Raw genomic sequence first — 27,838 nt, forward strand, 5'->3', positions numbered from 1 at the left:
TGTGGCTTCAATTAGCAGAAATCCATTTGAAAAACCTTACACAGAAAGATGTAACATTTATACAGACCAATGCGTGTGCAAAATTCATCACCCACAAAGCTGCACTCTTATTGTTCTTGACTCTTGACATTCCAACTGGTCTTTCATAGTGATCCCATAGAAAAACCTTTCTGGTTCCTCAAAGACCTCAAAGTTCCTAGCTTTTTTTCTCATAAGATCAGGTTGAAAGTTTTCTTCACTTTAAGAAAAAAATGGTTCTTTTAACACCATGGTTCATGGTCATTCCTAGAGAACCAATTTATCCTCGCACCGGCAGCAAAAACACTTGAAGCAGCTTATTTCGTTTTTTTGCATCGTTTACAAATGTCAATAATCGGTGAATGGAGAACGCCGTAGATCAGAGCTGTTTTTGTTTTGTGTCTTGGTTTTTGACGATGATGGAGATGGAATGTAAATGCACAATTTATGTGATTGAAAGAACATGAATATCTGACTAAATCTACTATGACAACATGCAGTATTAAATATAATCGAGGTCAAGAAAAGAACACAACCCTGCAGACAACAGGCTGTTATCGTTGTTTTCCATGTTCGTGGAGTAAATATGTTAACATGTCTTTTTAAAAATGCTGGGTAGCCAGTGTTTAGTACACATTTGGCCAAACAGCATAGACTTGTGTCACTTGTAGTTACTATAGAACTGTTTTAGACCTTACTCTGATCTAGGAGCTAATTTAGGAAACTTTCCTAGTTCCTGCAATGCAAACACGCAAAAAAGCAAAATTCCACCAATAGTTCTAGGAACTACGAAAAGGTTTTCCCCTGGCGAAAGCCCCTATAGCATAACTATATAAACCCCCTTTTGGAACCTTTATTCAAAGGGCTTCAGAATGATTGTTAGCATGTTGGTTTGTGGCTGCTTTGGTGTTCTGGACAGATATTCCTGTCGTTAAATATGCTCCCTTGGATTTTTTTCATAGTCTGACAGGCAAAACTCATAAGCATAATTTGAACAAACACCATTAATTATTATATTCTCACATCATTTCTCTCGACCTGCCCTTACAACACAGACAGACAGGTGAACAGGCAGAACAAGCACACTTTATAACAGCTGCAGAGCTGTCCAGCTTTTGATTAGCAATGCAATTTTTCTGGGCTCCCCGGGCTACGCTGGAGAGCCTGGTTCAGTGGTCACACGCTCAGGCGGTCACATGCAGAGGCTCGTGAACCTGCGGGCTTCAGATATGGCTGTAAATATTCCTCAAAGCGCAAAGTCCGCACCAAGTCCTGACTGAATCACCTCACTCGATCTTTCTTGTTTGTTGTCCTGATATTGATCTCCATCTCTCCCTTTCTCTCTTGTCCCAGTAAATCTTCACTAAGCTTTAATGCTTTAATTGGAGGCAGAGGCCATTGTCTCAGAATAGGCTAATTTGCCAGATGCTTACAGCAGTTTAAAGAAAGTGGGTTAACCGAAAATGAAAAAAAAAGAGAGCAAGATTAAAGCAGATTAGGGATGATAATGCATAGTTGATAATTTGATGTTAAACATTATGACCGTGGAAACTCACCTGCTGTAGTTTGATGAGGAAAATGCATGGTGAGGTCCTTGAGGTTACTCAATCACATCTACACGCGGTCAAATATAAGCATCTGCTGAGAGAAGACACTTGCAACTCACAAGTATCAATCTTGAGACTCTAATTACACTGATCAAGATAACAGGACTTTAATTGCCACTTGAGATCATAAACTGATTAACTCACAATTCTACTGGGCATCTGCCCATGGCCACAGGCTAGAAGGGGGCGCTCATGAGCAAAATCAAATATTTACATATTTATTTACACATTTGTTTATTTTATTACAAATGTATTTATGGATCTATACAAACCTAAACCCACTTTGATTGAATTAAGATGTTTTCAATTTTAAACAGCAACTGAATATTGTTAAACAATGCTAAATGATTGCATGCTATCATGATCTGACCAGCATCTGTCAAAACCTATTTGATTTAGCATTGTCTCCTGAAAAGTGATACATCATCATATTATCTTCACTAACTCAATCTCTTTTCTCCTTCGCTCACCCTTCTTTGTTTATTTTCCAGATCGTGCTTAGAAGAGCTCCTGCATAAATGTTCATTACTCAAGCTGATCCCACACAGCGCTGCCCATACAAGCTCATTCAGCAATGCCGTAAATTGGCCGCAAAGTGAAAAACACTGAAACAAACACGCAAAGCTGTGCCTCAGTGGTGCTCATTCAACATCATAAGTGTAAGTGACCCAGTCTCAGCCAACAACCCTCTTAAGCAAAACATCACACACTTTAATTTACTTACGCTCCGATCAGCTTACACACCCACTCCTCCCATAAGTACATACTCACTCACACACACTATACACTCAGCATGAGCACATTCAGAGCGTCTGTTGATCCACACACTCAAAGATGTCTATTTGTGTGGCATTCATTCAACAAATTGATAGACAAAATGGTTGTGGTCCTCCTCTGATGAACAGAACACCTGGAAATAAAAATGCTTATCTACTTGAAGGGCAATGTAAATTAGTATTTTATATTTCGGTGAATTTGTGAGGACCTCATATGGATTTGTACATTTTCATACAGTCTGACCAAGTGATATTTTTTCCCCCTGAAAAACTGACTTTTTTGCACGAATTTGCAACCAATTAAAATAGTCAATTCTCATAGGTTCTCATGGGATCGTTTTTTTTTTTTTTTTTTAGGGATCGTTTTTTTCATGGGATCATGATGGTATACACTTCTGTAATCTGCCATATTAATGAATGAAATAGGGGGGGGAATTTTATACCTGATCAAGAATCGTCACAAATCAAGAATTTATTAAATAATGCAAAGGAAGCATTACAAACAAAATCTCTAAAATCTCTAATCAGAATTAAAATTCTGATATATCAAATGATTCTTTTGTCATCTGGTGAACATTTTCCAGTTGAACTCATAAGAACTTCCAGACAGAACCATTGTTGTGGCTGTGTGAAAAGTACAACCTATTTATTATATATAATATATTTTTAATTCAAAATATGGACAAACTCATGAACAATTTCGAGCAAGGTTGTACGAATTTGTATGTTTTGTAAAAAAATGGTATGTATTTTATGAGGTGCCAAATTTGTAAGAATTAGTACGAATGATCACCCCTAACCCCGCCCCTTAACCTACCCCTCACAGAAAACTTTTAAAAAATCATATGAGTGAAGTCGTACAAATGTGTAGAAATTAGCCACATCGTAAAGCTGACCTCACTGATAACTAAAGCATCACGCTGGAATTCACACTTACCTTCTGTGAACATTAAAGCCCATTTTCGTTGATTTGAATGGCCCTCTCGATAATTTTTACATTGACTCGCACTGGACCTCGCACTATGCTTGCAACAGCTCCGAGTATTCACAACTTTGTAGAAACCAGCCAATCAGATTAGAGCTTGCAACTTTAGCCAGCTTGTGCCATTTTTTTGTGCAATCCGGATCAGAGGGTCTTTGAACTCGCTGTGGGCATGGTCCAGAGTCCGAGACTACCTTCTCAGAAGCAAGAAGATAAAATATTCTGTTCTTTAGGATGCTTTCTCTGCCTTACAATCATTCATATTCATCACAAGCCTGTCTTTAAAGTCACTGAGCTAACTTTTAAGTGCCTGACATTCATTCACAGAGCAAGCCTCTCTTTTCCAACTCCTCAAGTTTTCTCAGAGCTTATGAATATCAATACAGCCCTCGGGTAACTGAAATCACTTGAGCCGTGATGGCGCTGTTTGTCTGGTAAGTTTCAATTAACACTGTGGGCTATTCTTTAATAAACCCACATCCTGAGTCACACTTTTTTTATCCCGTAGTAAAAGAGTAAGTTAAGAATTACAAATCTGAACACCCTCCAAACCCTAAATTTGGGCATAAATGATACCTTAGATCATGTACCGTAGCTTAATGAGGGGAGGTGCTATTACTTTTTAAGCCATCCGACTTGATGACAAATAAGATGACAGCGAGACATTTTTTTTTTAACAGTCTTATTCAGATCTTGTATATGCACTTTATATACAGTACTCATTTGCAGCGATAACATTTTTAATAATTTTATATATATATATAGAATGAGGGAAATAAAATAGAATGAGGGAAAAATACAGATGAAAACAATTATAAAAAACAACGCAAAAATCTCAAATATTTTTTCGTTTTGGGCTGCAATAAAACAAATGTAGGAATTGATCCTTTCAAAAAATAACAACCGCTGTTTTTTTTATAATTTACTGTAAAACAACAAGAAACAGGAAGCACAAATGTTACCAAAAAAGTTCAATCTCTCACCACAACCGCTCACAACACCCTAGTATTGTGGCGGCGAGTTCTGCCAGAGAGATAAAGTCGCAAAAAGTTTGACTATGATCTGCACGCAAGAATTAAATCAGTCCTGTATCATATTCCACTGAAATCACAACAACTAATCAAAGTAATGAAGTAATCAAAGCTGCCTCATCCTGTTTTGGACAATCAAAGCACTTCCTTCCACCTTTCACATGCTCAGCTGGCTTACTGATCTCCTCCATCGCCGGTCCTGCCATTTTCTTCCCGTGGGTGCCGTCATAGCACACAGTTGCAGTAATTACAACACAGAGATGTTATAGTAGCCACACTCACTAAAGCCCAACACCCTCTCTCGAGGTCTGACTCACGCTTTAATTAGACTAAAGAAAGACGCAAGGGACCGACCACCCTCCAACTTCCTCACTTCCTTTCCTGCTCTCTTCTTTCAAACTTCATGACTGGTTCATATATCTTCTTTTCTGACCCTCTTGGCTTTTTCTCTCGAGTTCCTGCACATCTCACCAGGTCCTGGCAGTGAACTCACAGGGTTTAGTAGAGTGCTGTGGGGTTGTGAATTGATTTGGGTTTTGTAGTTCAGTGAGTCACCAGTATTCTCATGCAGAGATGTCTGTGTGTGTGGGTGGGTGAGTTGCTTAGCTATACTTCAGGGACAAATTGGCCACAAGAAGTTAGCAAAACCTCTCTTTGGGGAAACAATGAGAATGTGAAAAAAGGATTGAAAAATGATGTATTTATATAAATAGCACTTATTTGTATTTATTTATTTTAAATGCCACAAAGCATATTAATTTGTGATAGTTTTCTCATTTAGATAAACAAAGAAAACATGAGCGTGCGTGTGTGTGTGTGTGTGAGACTGTTTTAGTTTCTTTTGAAACTGTAACTATAACTGATATACAAACAAAACCTGTCAGGCATATTTAGAACAAGAATCATTTGCTGACATATTAAAAGACTCTATTTAAAGATCACAGTGCAGCCCTAAAATACAAATTAATTTTGTAATTTGAAATCTTTTTACTTTGTCACTATCCTTCAAACCAATAGGTTTTACCCATATGTCAGCATGACGTTTTTTAAAGGAAGTGGAAATCATTTAAAATAAAGTAAAACTAAGTATGATGACATAGTCTTTTATACACATAATCTTAAGTTTGTTTCTCTGAATGAAGTTTTGCCAAAATTATTAGTTATTGCAATGCAGTATTCTGTATCATTAAATGTGTTCAAATAATATTCATGAGTATATGACCGCAGCAGCAGATATAAAAAATAAAAAAATATTTCACTCTTCTATTTATCTTAACTTGTCACTTTACTTCTGATGTATTTATGCTATGAACACTTTCTGTTTGCCAACATAAATGATGTTATCAGTCAATGACATTTTACTTTCACAAATGCTATTTGAAACATCAAAATAGACACTTTACTTGAATTTAATATGTTTTCTATGCATATAAAATAAATGTAATTTGATCCGGACACTAAACTGGTCTTGCCTTTGATCCATATATATATATATATATATATATATATATATATATATATATATATATATTACAAAAACAAGTCATTTTAAGAAGGGTATTGATACAGGAACTGCTTGGAGAAAACAGCTTAATCATGATTAAAAATAATGATTCTAATTATTATTAATTCTATGCTTAATCTTAATTCATTTTTGACATGATTTGTTAAATTCTCTCATTATCTTGAAAAAGTTCAATTGAACTATTGAAGTGTCAAGCTACTTATATCAAAGTCCTACATTGACATTTCTTGCTACATCGGCAGAGTTCACATTAGTTCTGTAGTCCCACTCAAGGCCGTCTCCACATAAACTCTTGCTTTTCTCTAGTATTCCCACGAGGAGACAAGCTTAAATGCGTGTGTGTTTGTGAGCGAGTGTGTTTGTTGTGATTGTGTGAGTGCATAAGCACAGGTCCAGTGGCTTTGAATAATGGATGGGGCTCGTGTTTGTTTGAAAGTGCGCCATTTCTCCTCGGCTGAAATGCGTTGCTGCATGAATATTAAATACAGCGGAGTGTTTTGTCCATCTCTATGCTGCCGTCCCACTCCGAGCAAATCACTTGAAGATGCATTAAAAACACGCAAAAATATCCCAAATGTCCACCATCTATAGATGTATACTTTAGACTTGATATTCACAATACACACTATGCCAAGTTTTACATAACCTTCTCAAACAGCTGGAAATCACAAGGGATGAAACTATTTGCATACATCTGAAACTATGCAGAGTGCAGACTTTGGACTGCCTTCAAATTAAGACCTGGAACACCTTTAAGTTTTGGGAAGATTTCAGTGACTCTGAAAGCTGAGAATTCATTAGAGATTTGCTGGGAGTGGGACGTTGTTTATATGATTATGTTATTAAAAGACAAATCCTGCCCATTTCCTCTGAAATTATGTCCACCGAAAATAAATGGCGAGCGGCTTGCGGTCTGTGACCCCTTTCAGTAGAGACCCAAACTACAAGTAAATACACAGTTGGTGGAAAAGTATTGTTTTGATATTGAATCTTTCAATGTGAGCCCAATGCTTCAGATAACACAGAGTTTCATGTGACTCTACTGAGGGCAACAAACACACCACATGCTCTTGTCACTAAAAATCTGACTCAAATAGGCTAGTTCAGACTTTGTGAAGTTCAGTGCTCACTCACCACACCGCCATTCAAGAGTTTTCTTTTTCTATTTGATTATATTTTAAGATAATAATTCATATTTAATCATTTATTCCTGTGATGCAAAGCTGAATTTTCAGCATTATTCAGTGTTGCATAATCCTTCAGAAATCATCCCGATATCTAACTTTGCTGACCAGAAACATTTTTTAGTATTATCAATGTTGAAAACAGTTGTGCTGTTTAATATTTGTTTAACATATATCACTTTTGATCAATTGAATGCATCCTTGCTGAAAAAAAAGGATTAATAATGCTTGACAAAGGCATTTTGCATCAATAAACTCCTCAGTTGCTGCTTATTAATAGTTAATAAGGTAGTTGTTAAGTTTAGGTATTGGGTAGGGTTAAGGATGTAGAATCCTAAATATGTGCTTTATATATATACTAATAAACAGCCAATGTTTTAATTATAGGCATGTTAATAAGCATCAACTTAATAGGGAGGATTGGTCGCTGTACTAAAGTGTTACCACAAATGTAGTATCACAATTGTTTCCACTAGCAATTAATGAGCAATACAATTAAATGATACACAAATGAATAAACATACAAATTATTAAACCAATAAATACAGATTTCTCAACTTAGAAAAACATTTCTTCTAAAATACTTGCAAGACCAAATTCTATACTAGCCAAGTTCATTTTATATGGTCTAACCGTTGATATGCAAGGTAATCACACAATCGTCTTTTTATTTATACGTTCTTGGAGAAACATTTGAGACAAACTGGCATATCTAAACCTATTTCAATATAAAATGAGCTTTACAATGAGCCTCCAATCAATTTCCAAAATAAACCATCCAAGAGGCATATACATGACTGCAACAAACAGTCCCCAAAAGTTGTTAAGATATGGAATGAAAGTAACAGCAAAGAATACAAATTCAAGGACATCCAATAAAAATAAATTTAAAAAACTAGATACATAACCGGAGGAATGTGTTGTTTGGAGGTTTTCTTTATGAAAGGCTATTTGAGGTTCATGTTCTAAAGGATCATGGGGGATCTGTGCTGAAGTTGGGGCTGTGTGTGTGTGTGTGTGTTTACTCCAGGATGGCTTGTGTTGTACTCTGGAGATAAGGAGATTATAATTGGCTCACTGAGTGTGCTTTGCATTCGACACTGACTGCAGCTGTGCCACGCAGACTTCAGAAAGCCAGCCAGTATGTCAGAGTATGTCACAGATTGCCTCACCTCATCCACAACACCAGCTTTAAAAGATAAAGGGTCTCTATCACAGCGGCTGAGATGTATATGAACACATTAAAGAGCGTTTCGAAGATCTGTAATGAAGACTAGGACAGGAATACTATGATAATTCCTAAACCGCGTGAAATCGAAACCAGAGTTCTGGCCAGCGTGCTAGCTTTGAGGCTATACTAAATGTCATCAAAAATGAACTTTTAACACAATCCTGTTTCAACAGAAAAACATAAAACAACAACTAACTGTCCACTGACAGTGGTATTTAGAGAGTAAGTTGCAACAGTAGAAAATGGAAGATGTACGATCTAATTCTAACACCATTTGACATGCTGCCACCCTTCCAGACCTTTCACTATCTCTCTTTTTCACAGCTACAAATAACTATCTGTCCTCTGGCTACACCAGCCTACACAGGGACCGTTAATGGAACAGGACATTGAAACGCGATCGTCCAGCTGGAAAAGGGAAAGGAGACTTGAGCTTTAAACTGGAAAGAAACTGAGATACTTTTTGACGTGTATGAACAGGTTACAAGGTATAATCTCGTAAAAATGTATCCGGATCAAATTCAGTGTTGTTATTGTAAACTAAGACTAAAAATACATAATAAAAAGACTTATAAATAAGGCCCATTCACACCAAGCACGATAACTATGAAGATAATGATAAAGATATAGTTCTGAAAATCGTGCACACCACAACTATAACAATAAAGGCATAAAGAAACGGTATTGCTGGAATCATTTTCAGACCGATTTTTTTCCGGCTGATGAACTATACAAACATTGACAGCCAATCAGAATCCATCCAGCTATAATGAGCTCGAGAATTTAAAGCGACAAACGCACGTGCACTGAGAATAAACAGATGATATCGTTCGATGGTGTGGACGCTAATATTGTTATCTTTATAGTTATCTTTCTTAGCGTGAACGGGCCTTAAAACATACATAATAAAAATACATATAAATAAACAAACAAAAGAATAAATCGATAAAAAATAAATAGACAGATAAATACAAATGAATAATGCTTTGGTCACTTAAATATTTCTGAAAGAAAATATAGAAATATAAGTGTGATTGTGATTGCATCACATAATAATTGCTGTTAATAATGTTCATTGTCTGACTATATCCTGTATTAATTTTTCTGAAAAATCCTGTCATCTGCGCACAAACTGACAGTCCCCACTTATAAGCTACTACTAAATATTGTAGAAACTTAATTTTCTCTAAAGTAATGTTAAATTCTCATAAAGTAATGATTTGTATTGTAAAAAGCGCTATACAAATAAACTTGAATTGAATTGAATTTATATATATGCAACCTGCAACTGGCTGAAATAAAATAAGCGTAGCACTAAAACTTAAATAAAATAATAATAATAATAATAATTATAATAAAAGAAAATTTGAAAACTATTAAAAATGACAAAAACACTTCTTTTACATTCAATTCAATTTCATTTGTATAACACTTTTTAAGATACAAATCATTGCAAAGCAACTTTATAGAAAATGTATGTTTCTATAATATTTAGTAGTAGCTTATCAGTGGTGACTCAGTTTATGTACATATGGCAGAAATTTACGGAAAAATCAATTAAAGACGTAATCAAATTCAAAATATTTCAGCTAAATCCTAAATATTAATAGTAGGATATAAATAATACTGAACTCATTTCACACCAAAACACAGACAAAACAAAAACAGAAGAGAATAAATAAACATTTGAACATAACAATAAACCAGCTGTATGTTTAAAGAAAACAAATTGATGGAACAAAACATGTATGATAATGATTTAAAGAAAATATTATTATTATTATTATTATTATTATTATTAGTAGTAGTAGTATTAGTATTATTATATAAATATTAGTGTACTGGAGTTACATATTATTAATTTTAAAATAAATAATTAAGAAAATAAGAAAGTTTTCAAAAGAAAATTAATAATAATAAAAAAAACAATCCTTATGTAAATTCCAGCAATTTTCTTCCCATTAGAGCACAAATTATATATAAATAAGTCCTAAAAATTGTCTTTGTGCAATATACTGTTTTTTCTTTTCTTCTTCCTCTTCTTCTTCTTTGTTTTTTTTTTTGTTTTTTTTTTTTGTTAAAATATAAACAGTATAAGGTTTCATGAGAATCACCCACAAATGTGTGTGCAGAAAAATAAATAACTCTGAAAAAAAAAGGATTCATTCTCTGAAGTGTGTTTGAGTGCATCTGCTCTAATGCATCTCTATCTGGATGTCAGCCATGTGGCATCAGAGCCACAACAGTAACACAAAACAACTGACCCCTTAGGAGTCCACAAACTTAAACACAAACACACACACTTGTCTCTGGTCTTATTCCTTGGCTAGTTCCTCACTGACCTCGTCTGCAGTCAAACGCTTCTTCCTCTCATGCCAGAAGCTCTCAGCAGAGTCCCGTCCTCCAATCAAAGCACACAATGCACGTGCAACCTGGCCAATTATAACCTTGTTTCGTAAGAGCTCTACAACAGCAGCCCCATTTCCTGGCTTCCTGTGTATTCATTCATATCAAGGATGGAGGACTGGATGAAGGAATGAGGTGGAGGGGGGACTAGACGTCACTGGCCTGACGCAGACTGCGGGGGGTGGGAGACGACAGTCACCATGGAAACCTAGTCAAAGCCCTCATCATGGCGCTTAAGTACCACAACCGAGACAGAGACGGAAACAGAAAGACATACCAAAAGAGTTCAGACAGAACTAGAAAGAGTGAAAAGGGAAGAGAGACTGACATACAGATAGAAATCAAAATAATTGGGCCATCAAACGCCTACTAGAGAGACTATAACCAATATATATATATATATATATATATATATATATATATAAAGAGAGAGAGAGAGAGAGAGAGAGAGAGAGAGAGAGAGAGAGAGAGAGAGAGAGAGAGAGAGAGAGAGAGAGAGAGTTGTTTAATGTTTAATAGTTTGGAGTCAGTATGATTGCTTGATTGCTTGATTTTTTAAAAAGAAATTAAGACTTTTATCTAACAAGGATGCATTAAAAAAGTAAAACTTAAGTCATTTATGTGACAAAATTGTACATAATACACATAAATGCTGTTTTTTTTTTTTTTTTTACTTTATTTTTGTCAAAGAAGCTTGAAACCTTTCTACCATAATTAATCAGAACAACTATTTTATCTGGTGATAATGAGAAATGTTTCTTTAGCACCATATCAGCATGAAAGAGCATGCAACACTGAAGACTGGAGTAATGATGCCGAAAATTCTGTTTTGTAATAACCGGAATAAAATAGAAAAAATAGAAAAACTGTTATTTTGAACTGTAATAATATTTCACAATATCACTATATTACTGTATTTTTATTCAAATAAATGCAGCCTTTGTAAACATATAAGCCTTCTTTCAAAAACAGCTCTCTTTCTTCCGTAGAACAAAAAAAGAGAAACTTTGCGGAATGTTTGAGCTGCTCTTTACCATATAATGAAAGTGAATGGGGACCAAAGGCTTTTAATGTTCAAAAACAGATTTTCAGAGAACATATTTTGAATAAATGTTATTTTTCTCACACCATCGCATACAGTTTATGTTTGTTTTATTCATAAACCTTAGTAAGTTTATAGAGTTGTTTAGATTTACCCATCTGACAAGAATATTGCTAATGATGCAAGCATAACAAACTTAACCTGATAACTGTCACTCACGTTTTTGAAGATAGACTTGAATGTGCATGATACAAACCTAAATTTTTATATTTCATGACTGAAAACATTTTGTAACATGATTTTGATGTGCCATTTACATGGTAATGCAATGTCTGATTTTAAAATGGGTTTTGAAGGATGAATTTTGAGATTTTATGTTTTCAAGTGATATATAACTTCTGATGATTTCTAAAATGTGATAGAGAAAAAGGCAACGAGGAAGTCTTTTTTTTAAACAAAGGTCAAAGCTTCTTTTGTAATGTAGATTTCTGAGGGTGCACTCTTGTCATAAATTGATCTATTACTTTTCCTACATAATTTTTAACAAAAAATATTGGTATAATACATATTTGGGAGTCTTAGACCTTTCCAACGATAGATTAAATTTGATTGTAATATAGTATAGTCAACATAGGTGTCCCGTATACGGGACGGGGTGACATTTAACAGGTTAACTTCTCCAAAAACAAGCATTAAATAAATGTTTTAAGGATGTTTAGATATCAGTAGTAAAAAATAAAATGTAAAAAATACTTAAGATACTTAAGAAAACCCATAAGATAAATATATAGTAGAAACTTAATTTTCTGTAAAGTTGCTTTGTATTAAAACGATTTGTATCGTGAAAAGTGCTATACACATAAACACATGAACTGAACTGAATATGATTTTTCCTGTGAAGCAGTGTGTGCAACATTAACCAACAGTTGAAAAAGTCATTTTAGAAGAGAAGCAAGTTATTAATTTCTGATGAACTGTGCACTATAAGACCAGGAATGTGTATTAAAGTTACTAGGGTCAATTTAGATTTTATGTTGACTTGAAAAAAATTGGATCCTCCATATCCATGACAAATATAATGAAATCCAATTCAAACAGATCATCTAGGGAATTAATTCATCGCAACAATCTTGACTTTAATAACGCAAAGATTAATCTCTCCAAGAATGTGAAGGCAAAGCCTCAGAAGATATATAATGTAGTTGAATCTTATATCCATTTTTGATAACTGGTATGATGAAACCGCTCCTTCAGACATCAAAGATTCAATTCAGGAGTTCTGAAAATGAGATTTCAGGCTTGTGTGGTCCAGCATGTTGTTTAAAATCAAATCAGAGCCTCTTGCCTCTTTGGATTTGAGGGCAGAAACTTTCACGTTCGAGTCTTGCCGTAACGAGGGAGTTATGAGAACTCTGGGTCCCTTCAACTGGCAATTCAAGCTTGTTCAATTTTTCAGGTATATGATTTTGCTCTAAAAATGTGTCAGACAGTTCGCCGTGGCAGGCGCTTTGGAAAAAAGCCTGATCCACATTTCTGTGTTCTGAAGTGAAAATGAGACCTGCTTCAGTCTTGTTATGAGACTTCAAATATTCCCTCAAACATACTGGATTTACAGACTACTCAGTGAGAGCCTGTCACTGACAAACCCACCCTTAAAAATAATTCACCAATATTTCCCAAAATGAAAAGACTGTCATCGTTTATATCATTTTTTTTTTTTTTTTTGGAACTTGTCCTTTTTGGTTCCTGGTCACTATATGCATCCATTGTATGGAAAAGAGCAGCATGAACATTATTCAAAACATCTGCTTTTGTTTTCTCCAAAAGAATTTGGGTTTTGGAACAACATGAGGGTGAGTAAACATCAAAAGTTTCATTTTTAGACTAATTTAATTAATTGTCAGATTAATGACAATGTGCGCAGTGGTCAGCATGGACATCTCTGGGACTCTTCTTAGATATTAGGGGACACTGCGTCCTTCTTTTATAATAGTGTCTCACGTCTCAGTTCTGGAGAGGTTCAATGTCAGCACTAACAACTTCTAATGTCACCCTGTTTCTCCCCTGTGTGTGTGGCAGGCGTACCCTGTCATGGCACCCTAAGCTGTAATACATCTGCTGCATAATTCATGAGACAGTTCTGTGATTATGAGCATTACTGTCATTACTCAGCAAGCAGCCAATCACGTGACTGATAACGTGACGGCAACGGGGACACATCCTCACCTTCCTCTGGAGTGACTTTCTTTCTTTTTTCCCCTCTTAAACACAAACTCAATTCCGCAGTAATAATATTCAGTGAAAAGTAAACTCCAAAATATAGTGAGCTTCCTGGCTGTGTACCGCTAGCATTGGCAGCTGCATTTAAAGGCAAGATCCAAATCAAAATTGATAACCTGATCCCATGAGAAAATGTAAGTGTGCAGTTTCTTATCATTTACCTTATAAGTGACTGATTTGGAACAATCTACATCTAACAACTCAAAAAGAATAAAAAGAGATGAAGTACATTCTAAAATAGTTTGACAATAGCATTTTGCTAAATTGCAAAAGAAAAAGTGAATATACCAGACTAGCAGATATGACAAATAGTGCTAATTGGGTGAATCAAACACCTAACCTCACAGTTAAATCCAATGTAACATTAGCATATTGCTAAGCTAACAAATGAAAAAAAAAAAAAAGTAGTGACACAACAAAAAACGTGCATTATTTGGGCATTTAGAAATTTTGTGCCACACAAAATAGAGCTCCTCACGTTTAAACAACTGATTCCAGTGTGAAGTTAGCATGGTGCTAATCTAAGATAACAGATCAAATAATATGTCTTAATTTGGGCATTTGTGATTATTAGCATGTAGCAGACAAAACAGTGCTTCTCAGGTTTATCAAACAATTGATTCCATTAGCATGGTGCTAATCTAATACCTAAACTTTAATCCAACAGAATGTGACTTTAGCATGTTGCTAAACTAGCAACATGAGAATCAAATAGTAACACTAAAACATTTCTGGCTGATATTTGGTTATTTTGAGATTATTGGTATGAGCAACACAAAATAGCGCTTCCTCACTCTTATTAAACAAATGATTTCATTAGCACTGTGCTAAGAAAATAACCTGACAATATAAGAGTAAATAGATGGATTATTAGTCTGTATTTGGGTATTCTGTAATTACTAAAATGTGGAAGACAAAATAGCACTCTTTGTATGAATCAAACAAGCATACTCATAATTAATTTAATAAAGTGTGCCATTAGCAATATCGCTGTGCTAACCACATGACAATTATTAACATCCAATGGTATATTAACTATACCTAAAAAAATCACATTTTCTATCAATTTTTTTTTTTTGTGAAATTAAATGATATAAACATCCCTTACAAAAATTAAATGGTTACTATAGTTAAACCATGGTAGCCACAAGTTAACCATGTTTTTGCTACACTAACCCTAGTTTAACCATGATATTTGTGGTAAAACTGTGGTTATACAAATGGTTTCTACATTTTTACTATAATAAAACCATGGTTAATTTCCATAAGGCATGTTGTGTACCTCTTATTAGCTGTCATTAAATTGTACATTGTATCTAACAATACACATAACAATTAATAACACACTAACACAGAGTACAAACCAATGACTCTGACTAGCCAAATGACAATGTCTACCCAAAACAAAGTTTCTTAGAAAGCAACATCATGCTTGTAAGGACTGCATATTTGATGCTCTTACATTTTTTCTATGTAGACAGCTCACTAGATTTTGGAATAGAGCAGTCCCATACAATTACATTTGTATGAATGGGTTTTCATACTATGCAGTCTTTCTATCTCTCTACCTCAATTTTGCTCGATCTTCTTATTTCAAGCTATCAGTTGCCTTGTTTCTTTTTCCTCTTGCAAGTGTTCAGTGAATCTGACATTTGAGGCGTTTTATCTAGGGTCCTCACACTTCATTCTCATTTTTTTTCCTAATCTCTGTTAGTCCATCCCTCTGTTTCTCATCTGTATTCTCCAAACCTCTCTCTTTCTCTCGGGTACGGATCTCACGTGTGGCTCTCTGGTCTAATGGAATCACAGCTCAGTCTCTCAGCTGGACAGTAATCACTCTCTCTCTCTCTCTTTCACTCACTAGCTCGCTCTCACACATAACACAAGGGCTTCACTTGAGCAAAAGCCTCACGGAAATCCTTTCAAGCATCAGTGCAGTCCAAAGACAGAGCATACCATGTATGATATCTTCAAATGCTTCAAAACACCTCTTTGGTTTTGGACTACAACTCTCAGTAGCCTATACAGCTACAGACATCACTTCATAAAGACTTGCGATTGTAAAGGCTAGCAAAGTGGTATCTTTTTGAGGGAATTTTTAACCACAACTGGGCAGTCAAACTAGACTTTTTGTTTGATACACTTCCATATGTTACTAAATACTAAGGTTTGGTTTGGTTAAAAAAATGGCTGAAAAAAGCTAAAAGTCAATGCAAAAATAAATTGTAACACTTCACTTTAAGGACCTATTCTCACTATTAACTACTGTAGATTTTTATTAGCATGCATATTACTAGCATACTGACTTTTACTTATAAAGCACATATCAATGCATTATTCTGAATGACCATATTTAAGATCCTTTAATCCTGCCTCATACCTAAAGGCTGCACGATATTGGAAAAAAATTACATTTCGATATTAAATTTTTCTGCGATATATATTGCGATATGAAATCTAATAAAAAAAATTATTACAAACAAAAATGGGGTGAGCACACTTACATTCTCATTTTAAATGATTTAAACATCGACACCATCATGCCAATTGATTAATATGCACATTAATATGTGTGTGTGTGTGTGTGTGTGTGTGAGAGAGACCCTGGACCACAAAACCAGTCACAAGGGTTTATTTGTATCAATAGCCAACATTACATTGTATGGGTCAAAATTAATTTTTTTTCTTTTATGCCAAAAGATCATTAGGATACTAAGTTGAAGTCATGTTCCATTCCTTGAAGATATTTTGTAAATTTCCTACCAAAAATATAACAAAACTTGGTTTTTGATTAGCAATATGAATTGCCACGGACTTCATTTGGACAACTTAAAGGAAGATTTTCTCAATATTTTGATTTGCCACCCTCAGATTCCAGATTTTCAAATATCATTGTCTCGAGCAAATATTGTCCTATCCTTACAAACCATACATTCATGGAAAGGGTTATTATTCACTGCAACAAAATACTAGACATAAATCATAAAACACATTTTTTAGGGTAGAAGGGGCGAAAATGTCCTTTAAATGGAAAATTTCCACCACTGAATGTAAAATTTTCACATACAAAATCAAATCATTTTAATATGAATCCCCATGATCAGGAATTTTGCATAAGGTTTAATTATTTCCAAAAACTGCTTTAAGTTGGCCTCTTCAAAATTTGCAGTGTTGACCAACAGAATGTTGCTTGATTTAAAAGTCAGCAGTGTATTTATACATGGTTACCTTTTTTTTTTTTTGCACTGCAAAATTAGCATATTCCCTTAGGTGACCGCACCTTAACACTGCTAGAAAGCAAACAGCCATGCAACCAACACCATACCAATGCTTTCTCAACCACCCTAGCATAGGTGCAGGGTTTGAAACAATTTCATATTTATAGAATCAAGTGTCACTGCCCTGTTGCAGTGATCGAGCAACATCAGCCAGGACTTAATCAATAAAAAGTCAGTGGCCTGGCATAGAGGAACAAGTCAGTGAGGGCAGCAGTGTCAAAGGTTAAGGAAATCAGGGTAAAGAGTTACTCACAGGGTACTGTACGGAGATAAAGGTTGTCCCGAATTATTTGTTGGAGCTCATGGTCCAAAGAGCCCTTCTGGAAACGCAGGTTGAGATATCGCCTGAGATCTTTATCCACAACACCTCCTGTAACACACATACAGACGTTTAGATGACCCTCCGCGATACAATCTCATCTGATAACAGGCTCCTTGGCGTTTACTTCCCATTTACAATAAACTCTGTGAAGAAACGCCTTTGTGTGCAGTTTTTCAGTGGTAATAAAAGACTCGTGAAACGTTACGTGAAAGTGTGTGGAGCCATTCTAAGGACAAGGCCTGACAATACTGCAGCAAACCAAGATTTAGTCACTCAAAGAAAAACCTGACCTCAAAGCGATCGCCTGAAGAGCTGCGAGAATATGTCTGTGATAGTTTCCACTTTGTTCTGTGGTCAAAAAGCTTTTTCAAGCTCCTTAGAGGCTCCTTCCTTCCTGTTTAGCTTGCTTCTCATCGATATAAGCACACAACACTGCTCATACACAAACACCTTCATATTTTTCCTAGTACACAGAAATGATTTCTGAGTTACTATTGTCCTAGTAACTATTAACCATTTACTAAGGATCTGTTTGATCATTTATTGATGCTATCTTTTAAGATAACTTAGAGAGATTTGTAAATCTTTAGCATATTAATTAATAATCTTAACTGAGACTTGTTATAACACTTATATATCATTGCTCTTTTTGTTGTTTTTGATTGCTTCCACTGTCTTCATCTGTAAGTCGCTTTGGATAAAAGCGTCTGCTAAATGAATAAATGTAAATGTAATGTAAATGTAATCATTTGTGTACATATTGTGTACAAATCACTTATAAAAATATTAAAGGGTTAGTTCATTGAAAAATTATGTCATTAATGACTCACCCTCATGTCGTTCCATACCCATAAGACCTCCGTTCATCTTCGGGACACAGTTTAAGATATTTTAGATTTAGTCTGAGAGCTCTCAGACCCTCCATTGAAACTCTGTGTACGGTATACTGTCCATGTCCAGAAAGGTAAGAAAAACATCATCAAAGTAGTCCATGTGACATCAGAGGGTCAGTTAGGATTCTTTGAAGCATAAAAATATAAAAATAAAAAAATAGCAAAAACTACGACTTTATTCAGCATTGTCTTCTCTTCCGGGTCTGTTGTAAGACAGTTCAAAACAAAGCAGTTTGTGATATTCGGTTCGCGAATGAATCATTTGATGTAACCGGATCTTTTTTAACCAGTTCACCAAATCGAACTGAATCGTTTGAAACGGTTTGCATGTCTAATACGCATTAATCCACAAATGACTTAAACTGTTAACTTTTTTAATGTGGCTGACACTCCCTCTGAGTTCAAACAAACCAATATCCCGGAGTAATTCATTTACTCAAACAATACACTGACTGAACTCATGTCAAGAGAGAACTGAAGATAAACACCGAGCCAAGCCAGATAACAACAAACGATTGACTCATTCTCGAGTCAAGAACCATTTCTGTCAGACGCCTCCGATTCGAGAACCGAGGAGCTGATGATACTGCGCATGTGAAATTCAGTGTGAAGCAGACTGAATCGTGAAGCAGCGTCTGAAACTAACTGATTCTTTTGGTGATCGATTCTGAACTGATTCTGTGCTAATGTTATGAGCGCTGGTAAACCAAAGGATGATTTAAGGGCAATCATCGCCAATGATGCCATTACATCGAGCGCAAAAGAACCGGTGAACCGTTTTCTTCAACCAGTTTATTGAATTGAACTGTCCAAAAAGAACCGGTTCGCGGAAAAGAACCAAACTTCCCATCACTACCGGTGATCCGAAAACCAATGCACGCGGATCTTGACTCGAGAACAAGTCAATCTTTCGTTCGTTATCTGCCTCGGCTCGGTGTTCATCTTCAGTTCTCTCTTCACAGCAGTTAAGTCAGTGTACTGTTTGAGTAAATGAATTACTCCGGGATTTTGGTTTGTTTGAACTAGGGCTGCAACTAACGATTATTTTGATAATCGATTAATCTGTCGATTATTTTTACGATTAATTGCTTTATGTACTTATATTTTAGTTTTGCCCATTTTTCCCCAAGTAACTTATTAATAAAGGGTCTTTATCATTCAACAGACTTTTTAGAGATTTTAACCATTTTGCATTGTCATATCCTCATCAAAAATATACCTGGAGTTGTTTTATTATGTATTAGTAATCCTTTGTCGATCTCTTCTGCAATCAAAACACTGACCCATACGTACTCTAGCAAATTTCACAAGGAGATTTCAAATAATGTTTTCACCATGGCAGTCCTTAGGGCTCCTAAAGTAGTTTAACATCCCGAACAAAGCTTATTAAGGAATCTTTCAGAACATATTTTCACTAAGAATAAGAATAAAACAGAATAAAATTGCAGTACATTGCATTTTATTATTATTTTTTTCCTGAAAACACAACTTATACCTGGGAAACAGCTTCATAGCTTATGCTGTGAAATTGTAAACAATCATTCGAATAAAGTGCCAATGGCATGAAACCTGAATGGAACTCACATTTCTTAAAGTAAAATCCATCAGAAAAAAAGTATTGAAAAAATATGAAAAAAAAATTGGACACACAAAAAACTTGCTGTATGAAAAAGAGCAGTGAATACTTAAACATTTACCTCTCTCATTCAGTCATAATTAGGCTGCAAGACTGAATTATGAACTGGTAAATGAAAAACTGATCACAGAACATGTTTGTAAAGCTTTAAATGTTAACTGTTAAAAAGCAATGTAATCAGCTTTTACGACTAAACATCTAAACACTTGCGAACAACATTGTACTGGAGAATCTGAACATATAAAAGTCAGCTCAGTAGTGCAAAGTTTAGAGGTTACTCTTTTTTTTTTTTTGAAGGCTCAAAGTAAAGTACTCCCACACTTTGGATGACTTCGTTCGATTAGTTTTATCTTCCGCTTTTTTCTTTCTCGAGCTTACTCCACTTCCATCTGTCTCTACCATCTCGCTGAATGTTGCAGAGAGCTGTTTGGGAAGCACGTGACATAAAACGAGGCCAGCTATTGGCTATTCGCTACTTCTCCTGCTGTACTGGCTGAGTAAAACCTCTGGTGGCTCATTACTGCCACACTTTGGTCACCGCAGATTTAAAATATGCACAAAATTAGCCACTTACGGCAAATAAAAGTTATTTAGCAACTAATCGATGACTAAATTAGTTGCCAACTATTTTAATAATCGATTTTAATCGATTAAATCGATTAGTTGTTTCAGCTTTAGTTTGAAGTCAGAGGGAGTGTCAGCCACATTAAACAAGTTAACAGCTTAAGTCATTTGTGGATTAATGCTTATTGGAGCCTCGAACCATTTCAAACGATTCAGTTCGTTTGGGGAACTGGTTCAAGAAGATCCGGTTTCATGGAGTGATTCGTTTGCGAACCGGATATCACTACACTGCAGTGAACGTGCTCACAACAGACCAGAAGAGAAGAAAATGCTGAATAAAGTCGTAATTTTTGTTATTTTTCAACAAATTCTAACTGACCCTCTGATGTCACATGGACTACTTTGAAGATGTTTTTTATTACCTTTCTGGACATGGACATTATACCATACACACACTTTTAATGGAGGGACAGAAAGCTCTTGGACTAAATCTAAAATATCTTAAACTGTGTTCTGAAGATGAACGGATGTCTCACGGGTTTGGAAACGAAATGAGGGTGAATTATTAATGACATAATTTTCCTTTTGGGTGAACTAACCCTTTAATATATCATTTATTTTTTATTTAATTTTGTCCCTATTCACTTTCAATGACAATCCCAGTCCCCATCCATGTGAAAATTAACCACGGCTATCAAACAAGATTTTCAAGTAAAAATATCTTACATTTCAATCTGTTTCTTACACAAAGCTATCATATGACTTTTATAAGACATACAACTCATACATACTACTTTTACGGCTTTTGTTTTTTATAACCTTTTAAGAGCAGAAAATCTCCAGCCCCATCCACTTTCATTGTATGGAAAAGGGCAGCATGAACATATCTCGAAATCTTTCCTTTTAAACCTCAAATGTCCTTTTTTGGGTGAACTATTCCAATATTTGAAGCACACACAGTCTGGCTGAAATGCAAGACATCACCGGCGCAAAGTCATATGTCATCAAAAAGCATGAGCACAGTGCTGAAAAATACGTCATACTTAGTAACTATGCTCGTGTGGGTTTCAGAAACCGTTTTTTAATGCTTCAAATGTGCACCCTAAACACTAAACATATATATCATCCATTGAATCATGCATGGATTCATACACACACCGGTGGATTTTAAAACTCCATGTAGAGCAAGCCCAATGTGTCTAGAATAACCTACTTCAGACATGCCGGTTAACCAGACATGACAATCATGCTATTTACACACACACACACACACTCAGTTAAAGAAAACCTCTGGTTTGCAATCAAATCACATAGACATCACATTGGCACACAGTTCTGTTCGAATGTCACAGGACAGCAAATTAACGCCAAATGACACACAGATTAATGACTCTCGCACACTCTGCTCCTTGGAGAGAAATATATCAAGACTGCAGACCCCAAAGCCTCTTTCAAATCCCTAGCATACACACACACACACACAAACACGATTCGTAAGTCGACTCACAGAGCGCAATGGAACGGCACTTCTGTTGCACGGCTCAGCCAGATGTTGCAGGCGATGATTTGAGCGTGTCTGTGATTGCATGCGTGTGTGTGTGTGTGCAGTCCAGGTCTCCACAGGTCTACGGCCACAGTGTGCAGGTTCCTAGCAGTGTTAGATGGGTTCAGTGCTACAGGCTGTCTCTCTGCACGCTGCCGTAACACAGAGTGTCGCTCTGCAGTGACCGAGAGAGAGAGACAGACAGAGAGAGAAAGAGAGGTTGAGCACCGGGACGCTGCAGAAGAAACGTGCCTAACAGTGGGAACCTATCACAAAGCTCTCTCTCCCTGTGTACGAGATGGAGGATGGCAAGGGATTCATCGCCCTCTATGGGTGGTCTGGGGACTTACAGCAAAAAAATGTTTTATCCATTTTTCAAAAAGTCAAGTACTATGTTGTGTCACCTAAATGCCTAAACGGATTTAGCTTTTTGGTGTTTTATTACACTGCTAATAGTATAACATTTTAATTTATTTTTCATTTCTTATCCAGAAAGACCTTCACTCCTCTTCAGAACACAAATTAACATATTTCTGATGAAATCTGAGAGCATTCTGACCCTGCATAGAACACAAGGGTACTGCCACTATGACCGCACATCGAAGACTGGCATATAAGAGAAGAAATAGTTTTTGTGTGCAAAGAAAACAAAAATAATGACTTCATTTAACAATTCGTGTAGCTTCATAAAATTAAGGTTGTAGCACTGAGGTCACGTGGACTATTTTAATGATGTCTTTACTACCTTTCTGGGCCTTGAACTTGTCAGTTCCCTTTCTGTCTATGGAGGGTCAGAGAGCTCTCGGATTTCATCAAAAATATCTTAATTTCTGTTCCGAAGGTAGGTGTGGAACGACATGAGGGTGAGTAATTAATGACAGAATTTTCGTTTTTGGGTGAACTATCCCTTTAACTGGATCTTTTTAAAGATTTGATTGAACTGATTACACATTCTACTGTATGTAACATGGAACTACAATAATACATTTAATTACTTATTTCATTACAAAAAATAAAATAAAAATGCTGTGTAAGAATTTTGGGTACAATTTTAAGTCATGTCGCAAATGGGTGAATCTTTAAATCAGAAACTCTCTTTAAAAAAAGACAATTTCTTTAAGTAAAGGTCAGGGAAGGTCTGATATTTCTTCTTACAAGAACTTCACAAACCACAGTGGTTTGCCAAGTTTCAATACATTTCATAACAAACCCACACAAAATGAGTAAGTGAAATGTTCAGGATGCCATTGCCCTTGAGTGAGCACAGAGCACATGATGAAGAACAGGTGCCATCAGAACCCCCAGAGAGAGAGAACAGACTGTATTGAATTCTCATAACGTCCCACAGCTGCTGCCTTCAAGGACCTCAGTACCAGAAGAAACATCTTTAACTTTTTTGAGAAAAGAGCAATTGTATATACAATAAAAACAGATATCTGTGTCATTTGCCTCATGGCAAGTAAACTATTAAAAGATAAATATATTTCAAATGACTAAATATGGATATATATTAACATAATATAAACACTTACATAGTAAAATATAATGCAGAACAGTTTAAATATGGTCGTCACACTTTATTCTTGCTATTTACAAACCATTAACTACAACTTCTGCCATTCAAAACTCCTAATCTGCTGCTTATTAATAGCTAATTAATAGTTAGTATTTATTAGTATTTATTAGGTTTAGGTACTGGGTAGGATTAGGGATGTAGAATATGATCATAACAGAAAATGTTCTTTATAAATACTAATAAACAGTCAATATGTTAATGATATGCATGCTAATAAGCATCTAGTTAAGTGTGAGAATTGCTCCCTGTACTAAAATGTTACAAATATTGTACATAATACATGAGAATACAGAAAAAATTATTCGTACTTTTTTTGTACATGTAAATCATTATATTTTGTAATGGTTAACAAGGTTATAGGTCTGCCTTTAATGTTGTTTTTTTTTTTTGGTTTCTTCAAACTTCACTGACTAATTATATATACACTTGTGACTCATTTTGTACCTGACACACTCTAAGGAAGGCTGGAGGCCGAAATGCATCTGTGTGCAGTGTTTTAGTCATTTTTGATATTTCTATTGTAGGCTTTTTTGGACCTGAAGATTCCTTTATATCGTTAACAAATCCATTTATTCCATCACACCTGGTTGGATCATTGTGTTAACACTGAATAGGCTGTTTTTGATACTGTACCTTTAAGACTTCTAAATTTAAATGACATTGGTTATGAACGGTTGACATATAAACATAAGTAGCAGCATCAACACCAACACCAAATTATTTAATATAGAACTGCACTGACATGTAAACAAGAACTGAATGACCTCACAAGGAAAATAGTATGGACACCCCCCCCCCTCCCAAAAAAAAATAGCAGTCCTTTAATTAACTAATATAAACCAGCTAATGCAGACCTACTGTAGTTATACATTTGGCTAGTGGCGGGCAGCCAGAAAAACTTACATAACTCATGTGTGACCATTTTCACAAACAAAAACAAGTGGGAAACATCTGGTGAGTTAACATGTTTCACTCTCACACTGCATTCAATCATAAAATCATTATTTGCTACATGCAGCAGCATTGCACCTTTTAGCCCAGCAGGCAGATGTAGCACTTTATTATAGTTTAATATCTCAGTAATGACTCTGTGTGTGTGTGTGTGTGTGCGAGCTTCTGTGTGCCCCCATATTTGGAGTGGGCATCAGCAAGACAGCTGTTTAGATAATAAGCCTCTAATTAGGAGAGAGGGACTGAGCTGAAACCAGTGAGCAGACATGCTCATTTAGAAACCTGCTCAATGACTGCTAAGGAATGCATCGTCTAACAATGTTGGGTAAATGTCCTTGTTACATGTTACATGTAATTTCTCTAGCAATAGCAATAAATTATGTTTACTTACATAATATAAACAAAAACCAAACCCTAATCCTAACCCTAACCCTATACGGTTCAAAAGTTTGGTATCAGTTAGATTTCAAATATTTTTCAATGCGTTAGCTTAATTAATTAGTTATGAAAAAATTACGCAATTAAAATATTTTAACACAATTAACGCACTAGCCCCACCCTTGAACCTGTACGTCATCTTACAGTCCATACAAATATGATGCAGGGCAACAACTCCATAAATGAAGTTATGCCCTAAAATTCAAGTTATTGGGGCAAAAATGCCCCTGTATGATGTTCATATTGTATTGTAAAACACTTTTGCTGCTATTGAGGTGGGATGGGGTAAGGTTAGGGAGAGGGTTGGAGGTATGGGTAAGTTTAAGGGTGGGTTAAGGTGTAAAGTATGGGTCAACAGTGTAATTATAAATGTAATTACAGAAATTAAATACAGATGTAATTACATGTAGTTTACATATAAATTTAAATATAAGTACAATGTAAAAACATGTATGTACACAATAAGTACAGTGTACTAAATTATTAATTAAAATGTAAGTACATAGTAGTTAAGGCCACTTAATATAAAGTGGGTCCTAATTTTTATTACTAATAATTACAGTTAATATAAAGAGACACTATAGGACTGTTACCAATCACATGAAATCAGAAATTAACAAAACAGATCTTTCCACTGCAGACTAAAGGCAGCTGAATTGGCATTTTAGATGCATTTTTACCATGGACTGTATAAAAACATGGACGTAGTCTCCATGACTACGTTTACATACAGCCAATAACCCGTTCAAAACCGGGATATTAGCAATAACCCCGTCGCGCACGGCCATGTAAACACCGGCAAAAACCCGGATATGCTCATATCTCGGTTTTTAGGAAACAGGAAGAAGAATCGGAAATGACGCATATTGCGTCTTCCGTCCAGACGCTAACCGTGCGTCGGCGTGTAACAGAAATGAGTCGAACCAGACAAATTAAAGAGTCTATCAAAGCGATGTTTGAAACACGAGAGCCGAACTCCTCAGGAAGTCATAAATCAGTTCTAGTGCCACAAGAACCAAGCAAGATGACCAACCAACTTGTTCACACAACAGCTTTCAACATTAACACCACTGGAACAATTATTTACAATTTCAATTCAAAGATTTCATTGGGTCTCATTTACCAAGAAAATGAAATCTTCAACAAAGAAAAAATCTAAATTCTTATTCTGGACTGACAAGTTCAACACACACCTAAGCAAAAAAAAACAAAAAACCACAACAAAACAAAAAAAATCTAAACAAGTTTTGTGTTAAAATGTTTAGATATTTCATTTTAAATTCTAGATATTTCATAAGAGTAATGAAAGGCTGTAAAGCATTTTTTGTGGAAAGCCTTATATGGAGATGGTTTGCTTGTGTTTATGCAAATTACTTACCTCAAGCACATGGTTGCTCATTTAGAATACTTCAAATTCATTAGCATTATAGCACTAGAACAGGTTAAGAACAAAATTCATGTGCAGATGCAAGTGTTGTAGTGAATTTGGTGGAAATTTTTCAGGAGAACTTATTCTGTGCATGTAAATAAGCTTAATCCACGCAATTAGATGAGACCCGCTGTATGTTTACTAAACCTAAATAACTAAATTATTAATGAATCATTTAACAAAATAATAATAACAATACAAGTCAGATAGTTGACTCTAAAGTAGCATATTTTCCTGTGATAAAATGTCTTATCTGAGACATGTCAGTCATATAGGGTAGTCCAGTAGTCTGGCGGAATGTAGAAGTAGTCTATCAGAGTTGCATCTAACACACACAATCACACATGAGCACACACGCTCATCTCTCACACTGGGAGTGGTGTTAGAGCGGCTAATAGAAAATGTCCATCATCCTCAGAGCCGTAGAAGGAGCTGCAGCCTCCATCATTTACACAACACACACACACACACACACACACACAGTCTCTCTGTTTCTCAGCTCATTTTACAGATATCACACAATGACAAGTTTATAAAAGATGAGTGATGTCTTTGTGGAGAAATAAAGATCTTGTGTGCAGTGTAATAACCCTGAAGATTAAAGGGCAGGAATGTACTTCTAACTGTCAAATTTGTCATAAATGATGATGGTTGTTTAAAGCTCTTACAATGGACACAATAGTTAAGAGTTATTCATATGTGAAGTAAATATTTTAGTATGCTTTAATAATGAAAGAGGACATTAAATAACTTTCTAACAGCATTTAGAGTGTTCAACTCGAAATCCAAAAAATTACCAGAGATACAGATAAAATGTATGAGGAGACTTCCAAAAAGCGATAAACCCTATTTTTCCAGCCAAAATCAGTATTGTATCTGGTCGGTATTGAAAAGTCAATGTTTTATTTTAAGCAAAATGAGATATTCGCAGAGTTATTAGGTCATGTTTTCTCCATTTTTTTCTGAACCGCGACAAACCCCACTCTCCCTTTATTGCAGAATGCGATATATCCTCTCAACCAATCACAGCACTTTAAATACACCCGGCATCCTAGTTTTCCTCATGTACTTTGTGATCAACAAACAAGGGCTTCACGATAAATCATATGTGATAATCATGCGCATC

At 35.5% G+C, this 27,838-nt stretch overlaps 1 protein-coding gene across 10 annotated transcripts in view; it reads right to left on the minus strand.

Moving 5' to 3' along the window:
• Nucleotides 1-27,838, minus strand: part of LOC113061885 (membrane-associated guanylate kinase, WW and PDZ domain-containing protein 2-like) — a 190,268-nt gene that overhangs the window by 113,693 nt on the left and 48,737 nt on the right. For all 10 annotated transcript variants that reach the window (XM_026231406.1, XM_026231399.1, XM_026231392.1 and 7 more), the window contains exon 2: nucleotides 17,614-17,730. In XM_026231406.1, coding sequence (XP_026087191.1) covers nucleotides 17,614-17,730 — 117 coding nt within the window. The remainder of the gene's footprint in view (nucleotides 1-17,613; nucleotides 17,731-27,838) is intronic.

The sequence above is a fragment of the Carassius auratus genome, chromosome 4, assembly GCF_003368295.1.
Source record: "Carassius auratus strain Wakin chromosome 4, ASM336829v1, whole genome shotgun sequence".
Taxonomy (NCBI): Eukaryota; Metazoa; Chordata; class Actinopteri; order Cypriniformes; family Cyprinidae; genus Carassius; species Carassius auratus.